At 40.3% G+C, this 13,085-nt stretch overlaps 1 protein-coding gene across 1 annotated transcript in view; it reads left to right on the top strand.

Annotated features, from left to right (window-relative positions):
* The window catches only part of tbck (TBC1 domain containing kinase), a 54,757-nt gene that overhangs the window by 13,838 nt on the left and 27,834 nt on the right, over positions 1–13,085 (top strand). Inside the window, exons 22-23 of the mRNA XM_034230168.1 lie at positions 3,767–3,928; positions 11,547–11,719. Coding sequence (XP_034086059.1) covers positions 3,767–3,928; positions 11,547–11,719 — 335 coding nt within the window. The remainder of the gene's footprint in view (positions 1–3,766; positions 3,929–11,546; positions 11,720–13,085) is intronic.

The following is a 13,085-nucleotide window of genomic DNA, read 5'->3' as shown; positions in this document are numbered from 1 at the left end:
AAAGGAATTAGTAACCATCCGGATCAGATAAAACACACACACACACACACACCCTTATGTGCCCAATCCCCCCATGTGAATCACACCTGCACACACACAGAAAAATTTGACACATTTCCCGCTCTTATGTGCCCATCCCCCCACATGGATCACACCTGGCACACGCAATACATGTTCAGTGTCTATTCTTTGTATATGTACTGCAGTTTTTCATGTATACCAGTAGTCTGATACAATATTTACAGTTTGAAAGGGTGTTAAATGACATTTGGTGATGATTAATGGTTTTTGTGTTAATGTAATAGCAGTTAAAACAGGACCGGTCAAATTTGACCACCAAAGTAAGGGGGGGAAACGAAGACAATAGAATTAAACTGACCACCTAATAAAATGGCGACTGCTATTAAATCAAATATAAGTAAAGTGATTGCTGTGTTATGTAATTAACACGTTGCGTAACACTGTTGAAAGAGATTTATTTCCCAAAATGCCAGCAAGAAATGGATGGTTGACATTATACTGTAGTGTTTAAAAAGCAAAGGTCCTTTGTATGCAGATACATCTCTGTACCAAGTGTCACGTCTCTGCGACTACACAGAGTGGCAGAACTGAGTTGTAGACTTTACAGGCTTATTATTGTTGCTCCCTGTGAGTCAGTTCGCACCATTTCTTCATGAAAATACTGAGTTGGAAAAGTAACAGCCAGTGGTGCCTGAGATATTTTATGAGATACATTGCATAAGCCATTGTGAGTATGGAGATAGCTGTACTCACACAGCTATTTCAAAATTATTGATCACATTGTAATGATTTTAAAATCAACTGAATACGCAGATTATTTATTCTAACCTATGTAAGGGAAACTTCTGTGTAGCAATGCAGTGGGAGTCACCGACTCAGGAAGGAGACACGGTAGAGCAGGAGCTTTGATGTCAAACACTGGAGGTTTATTTGGAGTTACGGCCGGAGAGATTCACATCACAAGTCACAGCAGTCACGGTCTGACTGCACGGGTGGGTTGCCACGTCAATTCTGGAGCGCCTCTCTCTCGTTAGCCCATTTAACTGGTTTCACAGAGAGTAATCAACATATTTTGATAAGATAGTTTAACCAGTTGGGCACACTGAGTCACTTGCGTCCGTCATTTATGGCCTCGAAGATGTCATACCTTGGAGTCCACAAACAACAAAGAAGGAAGTGTCCCAGTGCACCCACAATAACAGACCATATGTGACCTAGTGTTGACCGGTCACAGAATGGGAACAATAACATTATGGCTGAAGCAGCCTATGTCCTTAAAGAAGATAAACAGACGTCAGGGTTGGTCATGTACGTCATATCTAGGAGTCTAGGACAATTATTTCCCTAACAACCTACGGTTTGTGAGAAATATGTTTGAGGTAACATTAAGAAAGGACAATTCCAGTATAATCTAGGTCCATTGGTTGGATGTGCCAGACAAAATCAATTTTAAGCGCTCTATCCCAGGATGGTATGAATAAACGGCCTTTAGTAAATATGGATTTAGTACATTAGAAGAATACATCAACACTTATTGGCAAGCTCTCCTTCCTCAGGAGAACCTTGAGGAGGGTGTGATTTATATAACTTATTATGCCCTGACTCCTTAGTTTTTATGCTCTTAAATTGTGAACCACTTCCTGCTAATAAATCGTTCCCCTCCCTAATATAACTTAAAGGAGCACCTGTGGATGTAGAGGTCAGGATATACACTTAAAAGTTGTTTTTATAGTAGAAAAAAAGGCACTTTTGGTAGTTATTCACTGTACCAAGATTTGTTTATGCATGCAGCACTGGGGAAAAATAAGAAAATAAGCAAAAAGCACTTCTCTAATAGAATCCATTACGATAGCCTGCAGTGAGTGCTACATTTGTAAAGCATTCGGCTTCTGGTGAGACTTACAAGCTTGTATTGTGAGAGTGTTGATAAGTGCTCTATTCAGGGCATTTCTGAGAGCGTAGTTTGAGATGTTAACTCGGACTGCTTTATATTGTACTGTGTTATGTCATCCTCACAATTTGTACAGGGAATAAAACATTTCATTTGAATGAAGTTAGAATTAGCTTAGTTGTCATTAATTTCAATCAGCCTAGGTTGTGGTGGTCAAATGATTTAGGTGCCCGCAGTTCTGTGATTCTTTTTGGAAGTTGATGATGTCTACAATTGAAACTTTCCAAATATTTGAAGATGATAAAATATTACAGATCCCAGCAATAATTGGAGGTTTCAGTGATTTATTGTGGAAACCTGTGATCATGTTAGAGCCCTTTTATCTTTGTTAGAAGCAGAGACAGGGTTTAATCCTTTTTTGGCTGGTTCTGAACATGCAGTTTGTCATTTCATAGCAGCCGTACGCTTTTATCTTCCACAATTGTAGCGCTGGAATATGAGCAAATAGGTAAGGGTGGGTCACAGATGAATGTTACAAATTGAATAATGTGCCATTAACCTCTGTGTATTCTAGGTACAGATCCATCATACGGTAAAACTGCTTGAATAATGTTTTACCTTCTTAATGTCATTTTAGATTGTTGCTTTAAACTTTGCAAGTTGGCAGATTTACAGAACACAACCTTTAATTGACATTAATTGTAGCCAAATTGATATTGATCAGTGATTTGCAGTGAGGTGTTTTGTGACACACACACGCACACACACACATACTCAGACCAATCCTTGGGTGTAGAGTTTGAAGTGGTGTGACCCCTTTACCCCTCATCCTTCCCCTGAGGCAGTGTGTGAGTCCAGTATTCCGAAGGTGTGCCCCTCTGACTGCTAATGTCCCCAATCCAATACGAGACAAGGTTGGAGGGTCATCTTCAATTCACACACACACACACGCACACACACACACACACACACACACACACACACACACACACACACACACACACACACACTACCTGTCATTCACATGCACCAGTCTGCCCAGCAGAATGCTAATGTGGAGTACAACCTCCGAGGCATTTTCTGACCACTCCAGCTCCCTCAGCCTTACAACATTCACACTGCACACCCTCCCACACACACATGCACACACACACACACACACACACACACACACACACACACACACACACACACACACACACACACACACACACACACACACACACACACACACACACACACACACACACACACACACACACACACACACACACACACACACATGCACACACACATGCACACACACAAACACTAAAATCTGCTGCCCAGCATCCACCATAACAAACCACGGGATGATATAAACAGGCGGACGGCACTGGTTCCCGTGCATTAATCTTAACAGGGTGGAAACATTACATTAATAAGTAATATGAGTGAAATTAGAGCTGCAGTGGGACACATTATCAGGATGTGGCTTTAGTTGGCTTGAAAAAACTTGTGTAGGTTCCTCGCACTAAAGCTCCTCAGCCCCCTGATGTTCTTCCTGTCATTTTAAAACAACACCCACCTAAAAACATTTTCCCAGCTGCTTCCCCCACATCACATTTCCCTCCGAGCAATCTTGCCAATGCACAATACTGCTTGGTGAGCTTCCCATTTAAGAGCCATGTTAAGTAAATGCTCGAGCACATGCAAATCACACTCATTATGTAACAACGGATTCTCTCTATCTCTCTACGTATGTGTCGCTCGCTAGTGTCCCTCCAGGGGAGATGTCTTTTCAGGCACTCTCTTTGTCAGTCTTTATGTAAAATCTCCCTTTTGTTGTGTTTATTTTTGTCCCACGCCATGCAGATGTGTTTCCGCTGCACAAGATCTTCCACCTGTGGGACACACTGCTGCTGGGTAACTCCTCTTTCCCCTTCTGTATTGGCGTGGCCATACTGCAGCAGCTCAGGGACCGTCTCTTGGCCAATGGCTTCAATGAGTGCATCCTACTCTTCTCTGACCTGCCAGGTGAGAATACAAGCTCTGATTTACATATTTTTTTAAATACTAAGTCTTCCCTTTGCCCCTTTTCCAGCTGTAATCCAAACGTAGGCTAGGCAAAATATTATAAATAACAACATCCTAACAAGATCAGATAAGGTGGACATTTATTGATTCCCAGGGTAATTCAGACGTGAAAGCAGACACTATAAGAGTGAATCACAGACTGTACAGATAAGAGTTCAGATAATATCAAGATTAAGATAGTGTCTAACAGCACACTTTCTTCATCCGTTATATCATGTATCATCCATAGCAGACACACTTTTCCTGCCTTCCTTTGACCTAACTAAGGTTGTCCATCTGTGTGAGAAACTAGCATGTTTAGGAGGCTCATTCCTCAGAGTATAATGTGTACTGATGTGTCTTGAGTTAATGTTATCCTCAAAGCAGACACACTCCCTCCCTCGATGTGCTGTAGGTGTGCCACGCTCTCTGTATCTGTCCAACAGTCAACCGCTGCACCCTGGGAATTGCCTGCCACAGAAAACCCAGACTCTATGGTTCTCTTGCATTTCCATTATCTCCTTTCAGAGCTTTAAATCCACCTTTAGTTTGTGTAAAAACTAAAGTCAATTGTTGCTATGGGTTCTTTGGCTGCTATCAGACGTGAAACAGGGAGACTAAGAGACACTTTTTTTGTATCTCTGGACAACAAATGCAGGGTTAGTCATGGAAGAATAACAGATACAGGCACAAATAAATAAAGCCAAGGGTTAGCTGAAGCAACTATCACTTTGCTCATAAAGAGATTTATATTTAATATAAAACTCACACAGGGAGAAGGTATGGAGTTGGTAAATGACACGAACAGGGGGGGAAAAAAAACACTTTAAAATAGTAGCAATCCAGCATATAAAACATAAAAATGCGATACACCTGCATTCACTTTATTGCTTTTTGCACACTTACTGCAAATCCTGGTTTGGTGTATATTCATATATAGGTTTTAACACAGCAGTATGGTTGAAAACCCCAGCAGGTTACAGTGCTTTGCTGCCCTGAGTTGTTCTCTATCCGTATATCAAATGAGACACAGTTGGAGGGACGACAAATAAAGTAATATGTAGGTTTAATATGTTGATAACATTTATGTGTTAAAGCGGCCCTATTATGCTCGAGGGAGTTTTCACTTTGCTGTAGGTTATTATATACAGTAGGTTAAGTGGATGTGGTCTGCAAAGGCTTATATCCCAATGTTCCCTCCAGTAGAGGCACAAAATACAAATATGAACCTGAAAATGAGCATAATATGTCCTCTTTAAGTCATTTTAGAACAAGTGAGGATTTGGATTTCTTTTTATACCACATTGAGTGAAGTCTCTTGGTTTCTCTTCGTCCGTGCTCTCTTTACTGCTCCTTGTTTACTTGCACAAAAAGACTACTTCAGCAAATTATCAGTGACATAAAATCCGAGAGCAGCATTCATGCAAATGTCTTCCGAATAGACCTCTCGCCCTGGGGATGACTCAAACAATTTAATTTAAAACTCTATTTCCAAATGCTGCTCATCCCTATTTTTCAATTTGAAAGGCAGACATTGAGGTTATTCAAAACTAACAGAGATTGAGATGTTTTGTCCAAAAGGCATGCTGCAGCGCTCTGTAAACCAAGACCAGCCGCCTCCTCTTCTGCCTGAATTCAGCGTATACTTCACGGTGTTTTACTGTCCAACAGATTCATGTGATTGAGGCGGGAGGCAGAAGGAGAGCAAGTTGTCCTTATAAAGGTAAAATATGCTGGCCTAGAGCTGCAGTCAGCTTCTTTGGCAAGATTTCCTGAGAGTGGCTACCGCTGCCAGCTTGTTTGTGTATATCACGTCCAGTCTCATTATCGCAGCTTGTGTATACCTGGGTAGTTACAGCGTAGCATCTGGCCCACTCTCTAAACTATATTAGGAATGAATTCTGTGCTTTGGACTGACTTAAAACAGAACTTGTTTTCTTAAATGTCTATGAATGTTCTGGTGCAGACTGTAGCGAGTAATATATCACTTGTAACAGACACAGACTTCTAAATCCACTACCAGGAACAGTTCATCAATATATTTATAAGCGCTATAACTGACACTAGAGGTTTCACTACGCTGGGCTTATTGGCCTGTAAAGTGCAGGGTTTGGTTTTAGCCATGCTAGCAGGACAGCTCTATTTCACCTTGTCTGTGTCTGTGCATTGGTTGTTTCATCTCAATGGCTACCCTGTCATTTATCAACTAGCAAATGGATTGCTATAAAAATGTTGTTCGGGCATTCGTGATTCCCAGGAGCGTATCTATGTTCCCGATATTCAATGCTCCCCGGCTCAATATCCTCTTAGTATCACACATTCAAATGATTTTATGATCCCGGCAATGTTTTTCCTATAGGTTGAATGTTCAATTAATGTCTCCCTGGGTCAAAATGTTGGAATAACCCTCAGTTTATAGCCTACTTCAGTGGATGTTATAATCCTCAATACGCTTTCAATTTGTGGGCAAGACAGTTTTCTTGATATCTCTATCTCTCCGCTATGGCTGATCAGATTTTCACCATTTAAAGAGGCCCCAATTATTGTTTTTGAGGTTTCCCTTTCCGGTAGTATGTGTTATAAGTTTTTGTGCATGTAAATGGTCTGCTGCAAAGGCCTCCCCCCCCCCCCCCCTTCCAGAACTACTCCATTGGACTCCCTTGTTTACTTCTGCAACATTGTGACATTTGCGCTTCTATTGGCCAGCGCCAATATTTATGTATCCTTATTGTTGTTCTGTTGTTTTTATGTTACATGTGTAACTAATGTCCTGCAGGTCACCCTTGAAAAAGAGATCTTTTGATCTCAAGGGGCTTTCACCTGGTTAAATAAAGGCTACAAACAAACAAACAAACAATTATCAGTAGTATGTACAAAATAAATGATACGAAAATAAAGGTATATAGATGGGAAATGTATAAATAAAAATAAATACACAGATAATAATAAATACAGTGAATACAGTACTGTATAATTGCGCTTCAGCACAGCACACGACAACAACTAGGCAGTATGGGACAGCGTGGGGTTCATTGCCAGCAGTCTGACTGCTGAAGGGAAGAAGCTGTGCGTAGTCCTGCGTTAGCACCGCATTTCAATGAATCGGCCAAAGAAAGTCGGCCAAAGAAATCACTCTGATTGGCTGTTGCCTCTTTTGAATGACGAATACACACTACCGCTGCCTGCTGGTAAGGACCGTTATTGCCACTCGTCGACTGAAGTCTTTGCGGTGTGTTCGTAGGCGGGTGGCGTAGGCGGGCGGCGTAGCCGACGCAGGCGACGTAGCGGACGTAAAAGTCGGGACGCCTTCGGTACGCGTTCTTTGGTCTCAGGTTGGTGTGTAGCGGCCTTAAACAAAGGAGTACAATCAAGGCGTTTCAGACACGGGGGGAGTGTGAGAAACTCAACTTGGTGTGAACTTTGGGATGTTACCCTCTGCACGCACAAGAAACTAAATGACACACTGCAGGAAAGGGAAAACCCAAACAATCTAAATAGGGCATCTTTAATATTTCTCTTAATTTCAGCCTTTGGATGATGAAAGCCTGCATTTACTGAGTATGACTGTGTTGTTGCATTATACATTCTGACATAATCTAAGGTGAAGAGAAGAGGATGCACTTTGCTAGATGCATTAGAAGGCTTGACATTTAGTTGTCGGAATAAAAGTTAACAGTCAAGTGGCTCTTAAATGATTCAGACACACTCTTCTCTTTGCCTCCTCCTAGGCAGTAAATGAGGCCAGTGACAATAATTCTCAGTGACAAGCCTATTACACATAACACTGGGAAGTCTATAGTTGCCAATATTCCAATGAAGAGGAGCGGTCCAAATGTAGGAGAAGTGATTCAGACTATAAGGTCCCTTTGCTGGTTCACCAAACTGTCAATTATTATGGATACTCATCGTCCTACGTTTAACTTTCTCTTTAATATATGTTTTTATGTTTTTTTTTAATTCATCCTGACTATCTGGGCTATTACTTAATTGAAAAGAAAATGTTGAATTATTTTAAATTAAGTTTTATGAATGATATCACACTCGGTATATTAGAGTTGGAAATTAAATTCAATGGGAAACAGGTAAGCGTTTTGCCTTGGAGCCAGTGATACATCTCAGCCTGTTGGCAATTCATCTCATTTTGTGATTCCAATTGGCTTAGTCTTGTAGCTTCGGGTGATCTATAACTTTCTCCTGTTTGAGACTTCATTGATTCACAATGGACCAGCGAGGCTCCCCGGCTGACAGGAACCGTGTATTTACTGATGATGCAGCGGCACTCGCCTTCACGGGACATTAACATCTGTCTCAATGAGCAGGGCTGGGCACAGAACCGATGAGCGCTTCTTATAGACGTTTAGTTCCGAGAAAAACAACCACAAGCAGCTAAAAGACCTCCGGGCAACATTACACAGAGGGACCCTTTAAAAACAGAAGGAGAGGTCGAACATTGATGTTGAAGGTTTTGTTTTGGGAGTGCATGACAATTATGGCATGACACATTCACATTTGGGGATTTTGGTATTGACTGATATATAGGGAGTATTTTAGATTGAGCTGACGAAAGACAAACAATACTTCATGCACAAAAACCTATGAAAAACACAGGGAAGAGGAAACCCCCAAAACAAGATAGGGACCTTTTAAAGAGGACATCATGTGTACTATACATAGTCTTCTACATAGTTAAGCACCTTGAATTGCCTTGTGTTGAAAGGTGCTATATACAAAAACTTGCCTTGCCTTTCCTTGCCTTGCCTTCTGGTTATATTGACCTGGGGGGTATTTTATAAATAATCATTCCTAACTCACTATAGGTTGTTGACAATTTTTAACTTTGTCAACAAGTACTCAGACCTTCAGAGAAGCTGGGTGTTATTTGTGAGCTCACTACACTTTACCCAAGAGAAGTTCTCATTTGAGAATAACTGAAACCTATTTTCAGAACCGCAAATTAAATTTCGACAAGTAGTTTTTCTGAGTTGGCTCCAGTGAGCATTCAACACGTTCAGAAAACTAACAAGCTGCTCTGTGGGCAATTTCATACAAGAAAATAACACATTACTGAACACATTTCGGCTGCAATCACATCAGATTAGGTGTTGGAAAAACTGCAGTCCTCCTTGCATTTGAATAATGTTTTATTTACACTTGTAATGTCAACATTGACGATTTTAAATATTTAAACTGAACACAATACATTGCAACCCAAATGTATATGTAAAATATGTTAAACAATATAAGGCATTTTATTATGGTTTACAAATAAAAAAAACATTCACAAAAAGAGAGGGGAAATGTCACAATCAATGGATTATATTCTGTGGGTATTTTATCTCCATTATTGTCAGTTCTAGCTTCCTCTGCACCAAAATCCAATTCCAAAATTCCCCCAAGCTGCTCTTAACTAATCATGCTATTCTACTATTAGTGGCAACAATTCAGACCCACAATCAACGCTACTGTGTAATTACGGAAATGTAATTTTATCTGACTAAAAAAGAAACGTTTTAGAGTTAGCTTCCTTGGAATGCCCAGCTGAGCCCAGGGCTTGTTAACATCGCTATCAATCTCCTCGTGCTCATCCCTGCCTCTTTTTAGCCCGCGAAGTGATTGCATGCAGCATTTGTCGCCCTAGGCCCTAGAATAGCAGGGATGGGCAACTTTGATGGTGGTGGGGGCCACATAATTGATGTACTGGCCACCAGGGGGCTGCAGATTCACTTGGAACACACACACACAAATTCCATGTGTTGTATGTAATTATTAACAAATATACTAAGTCTGACATCTTCATTGACATTTTACAATCTTTCAGGGAACATCCTCTAATAAGCTCACTAAACAAATATCAGTTCACAGACATTTTCTTTAATGTTTACAAGTGGCATGTTTGTATTGAACAGGTTATTTAACAGTGGAATAAGACTATTTTAAACTATTGTAAAGCAAATGTGTGTGCATTGAGATTAACCATTAAGATGACATAAACATGAAGTCATGAACACTACCCAGACATTAGTTGTCTAACTTGAACCTAAGACACTTGTAGCCAGTCTCTGCATTCCCCTTTTCCACTTATTCCACAATAAGGGGAATGTCAACACAAACACACAAAGTCGCACTCTGCTGTTCCTCAGCGCCAGTATTTGAAATCATGTACGCAGCTCGCGACGTTACTAGGAGTCTAGTGGACGGTATCAGTACTACAAGTAAAAACATTACAAATATATATTATATATATATATATATATATATATTTTTTTTTTTTAAATGAATTACGTTGTTTATAAATTAATCTGAGGGCCGCAAAAAGAGTAGATGGGGGCCGCATGTGGCCCCCGGGCCGCCATTTGCCCATCCCTGCCCTAGGGGAACATGTGTTTTCCCTGAACTGCATGCGAGCCTCTCGGTGAGGAATCTCGGACCACCGGTGTGTTTTTCACTCGAATGAACCTTGTAACTGAGTCTGTGAGGTCCCATGACAGCTGACAGTGACAGCACCCTAACCTCGACGCCGCTGTGGGACATATCGTCGGGGAAATATACATATTTTTAATCATTTCCCTTGAGCCTGGGCCAGGTGCAGGTCATACCAAGGAGTGCTCATTAGGCCAACTTGCTTGTTATCCACCAGAAAAAAGGGGAGTGAAAGAGAGAGCCTGTCAGTGTTAAGAGTGTGAAGGAAAGAATTCCTAATTTACACAAATCCTCGGCTAATCCAGAGTCCCTGTTTCCTAATCCTCTCTATTCTCAAAGTAAGAAGCAGGGGAAGGATGGCATTAAGGGGAACAGAAGAACATTTTGCTTTGCTGTAAAAAAGCTTTTTTGGGTTAGTGCTCACATGAGGTACAGCAGCAATACAATGGGCGGATAGGATCTTAAAAAGGCTCTGCTGAATGACTGTTTATGAGTATTAATGGCAGCAAAATGCTAAGGTCAAGTTGCTCACGTCTACAACTAAACCTCCCACACATCATTTACATAATCCTTTATGCTTATTGTGTAATTCAAGGGAGGGATTCACATTTGTATTCATTCATTTTATGCTCTGACAGCAGTTCAATCATCTTGTAGTAAAAATGTTGTCAGTGGTAAGTGAACATTCAGAGATTAGCAGATGAATACCCTCTGTTCTGAGTTTATTTAGCTTTTAAGTGAAATATGTCTTGGCCACTATTCCATGGCTTCCCTCAGAATAAATTGAAAGGACTCGAAAATGTTTTTGTGTGTTTTAATAGCAAATATCTGCAAGACCAATCACACTATTAGTTCAGCTGTAACTTGTGTTAAGTGTTAATTTGCAAATCTTAACATGCTTACAGTCTAAAATAAGGTGATGACCAGGGGAAACATCACACCTGCTAAACTTCAGTGTGTTGTCATTTTAAATATGTAAGCATGCTAACATTAGCAATTAGCTGAAAAACTACTGTGTCTGTGAGCCGCTAGCATGGCTGTAGACTTTATCTAGTCTTCTTGGATATAAAAGGCCCCCTGCTAACTTTCTAACATATATTTCGTGACTAGGTTTAACTTTATGTATTTATATTTTTCTCCTGTTGTTTTTGTTGCACAGAAATCGACATTGAGCGCTGTGTTCGTGAATCCATCAACCTGTTCTGCTGGACTCCAAAGAGCGCAACCTATCGACAGCATGCTCAGCCACCTAAGGCTGCTGGAGACAATGGCTTTGGGAAAGCAGCGTCATATTACACGTCTGACTACCAGGATATGCCCAAAACAGACTTGGTAAGTGTAACTCATCACACACACACACATACACACACACACACGCATGCACACACATGCACACTAAAATTCCAATTAAATAAAGGGATATCTAAAGTAAGCCACCTTTTATTTACAAAGCGGTGGACTGATTCTCATTATTATCTACAAAGTACATCCACCTGTTATGAGTTAGTGACTAAGCCGCAGTGAGACAGAAGAAAGTCTCCTTTTAATCATTTCCAATTTGTTTCTATGTTGTAACCTTTGTTCAGTAAAGTACAAGGCTTTGTTCCAGGTGTCTTGTATCTGAGGTAATGAGCTGTCTCTTTCAACACAGTGAGGCTTTTTCAAGGCCTGAACATGACACAATACAGGTTTTTAATCATTTTTTCTTCACCATACTATACCCTGTTTTATGATACTGAATGATTCAGGAACATATGTGTGTTTTTATATCTTAAAAAACATGTGGCCTTTTTGTTAATGCCTAACATATTTAGCATGTAATAACATATAAATAATGAGGTATTTTCATGGAACAATGAAAACATCTCATGTAATACTGCATTTCAAAACCTATTTTCAAATGCAATGATCAGTGATACGTAATATGAATATCAGGCTATAACTAATTTATCTAATAATGTTTTGTTTGATTTCTGTCCATGTATGTATCATGTGTTCATATAGTCAGTATATGAGCCATCTCTACATCTTGTTCAGTGACGTCCACGCAGACTGCTTCTTTACAGACATGACTATTAAAAGGTTTATAACGTATGAATCATCAGCTGCTTATTTTAAGTTATGAATTAGAGTTGTCTTGTGAGGCTTCGTTGTAAGGAGGCGTGTGGCGCAGTGGGTTTTGCGTTGGTGTTCGGATCAGGGGTTCAAACCCCACTGCAGTCAGCATGTCGTTTTGTCCCTGTAAGACACTTCACCCCAAATGGCTCCTGTGGGGATTGTCCACAGTATTGAGTATGTAAGTCGCTTTGGATAAAAGCGTCTAACAAGTAACATGTCATGTAAGCGGTCACACTTTTCTTTGTGAAATATTTCCCAAACGTGAATAGTTTCAGACTGTTATCATGAATTTTCTTTCGCCACAAACACAATAGTTGTTATTTGCACAAAGAGTGACTCACTGTTACCCAACACCTGTTCCTTTCACACATCAACACCTGATGTTATCGCAGCACAGTAAACCTGTTAAGCTATATTGATTTTTCATGTTAGAACGATTTCTTCAGGAATGATAAGTTACAGTTTATTTGTTGATAAAGCGCATGTCGACCTCAGCCTTTATTTCCCAAAGTGGCCACATATTGATTTAAAAAAAAAAAAAAAATTCTCTTTGCAAATATAAACAGTCAAATTGCCTCAT

Source organism: Gymnodraco acuticeps, unplaced genomic scaffold, assembly GCF_902827175.1.
Source record: "Gymnodraco acuticeps unplaced genomic scaffold, fGymAcu1.1, whole genome shotgun sequence".
Classification (NCBI taxonomy): Eukaryota; Metazoa; Chordata; class Actinopteri; order Perciformes; family Bathydraconidae; genus Gymnodraco; species Gymnodraco acuticeps.
The sequence above is the reverse complement of the archived record's forward strand: the minus strand, read 5'-3'. Positions and strand labels throughout refer to the sequence as shown.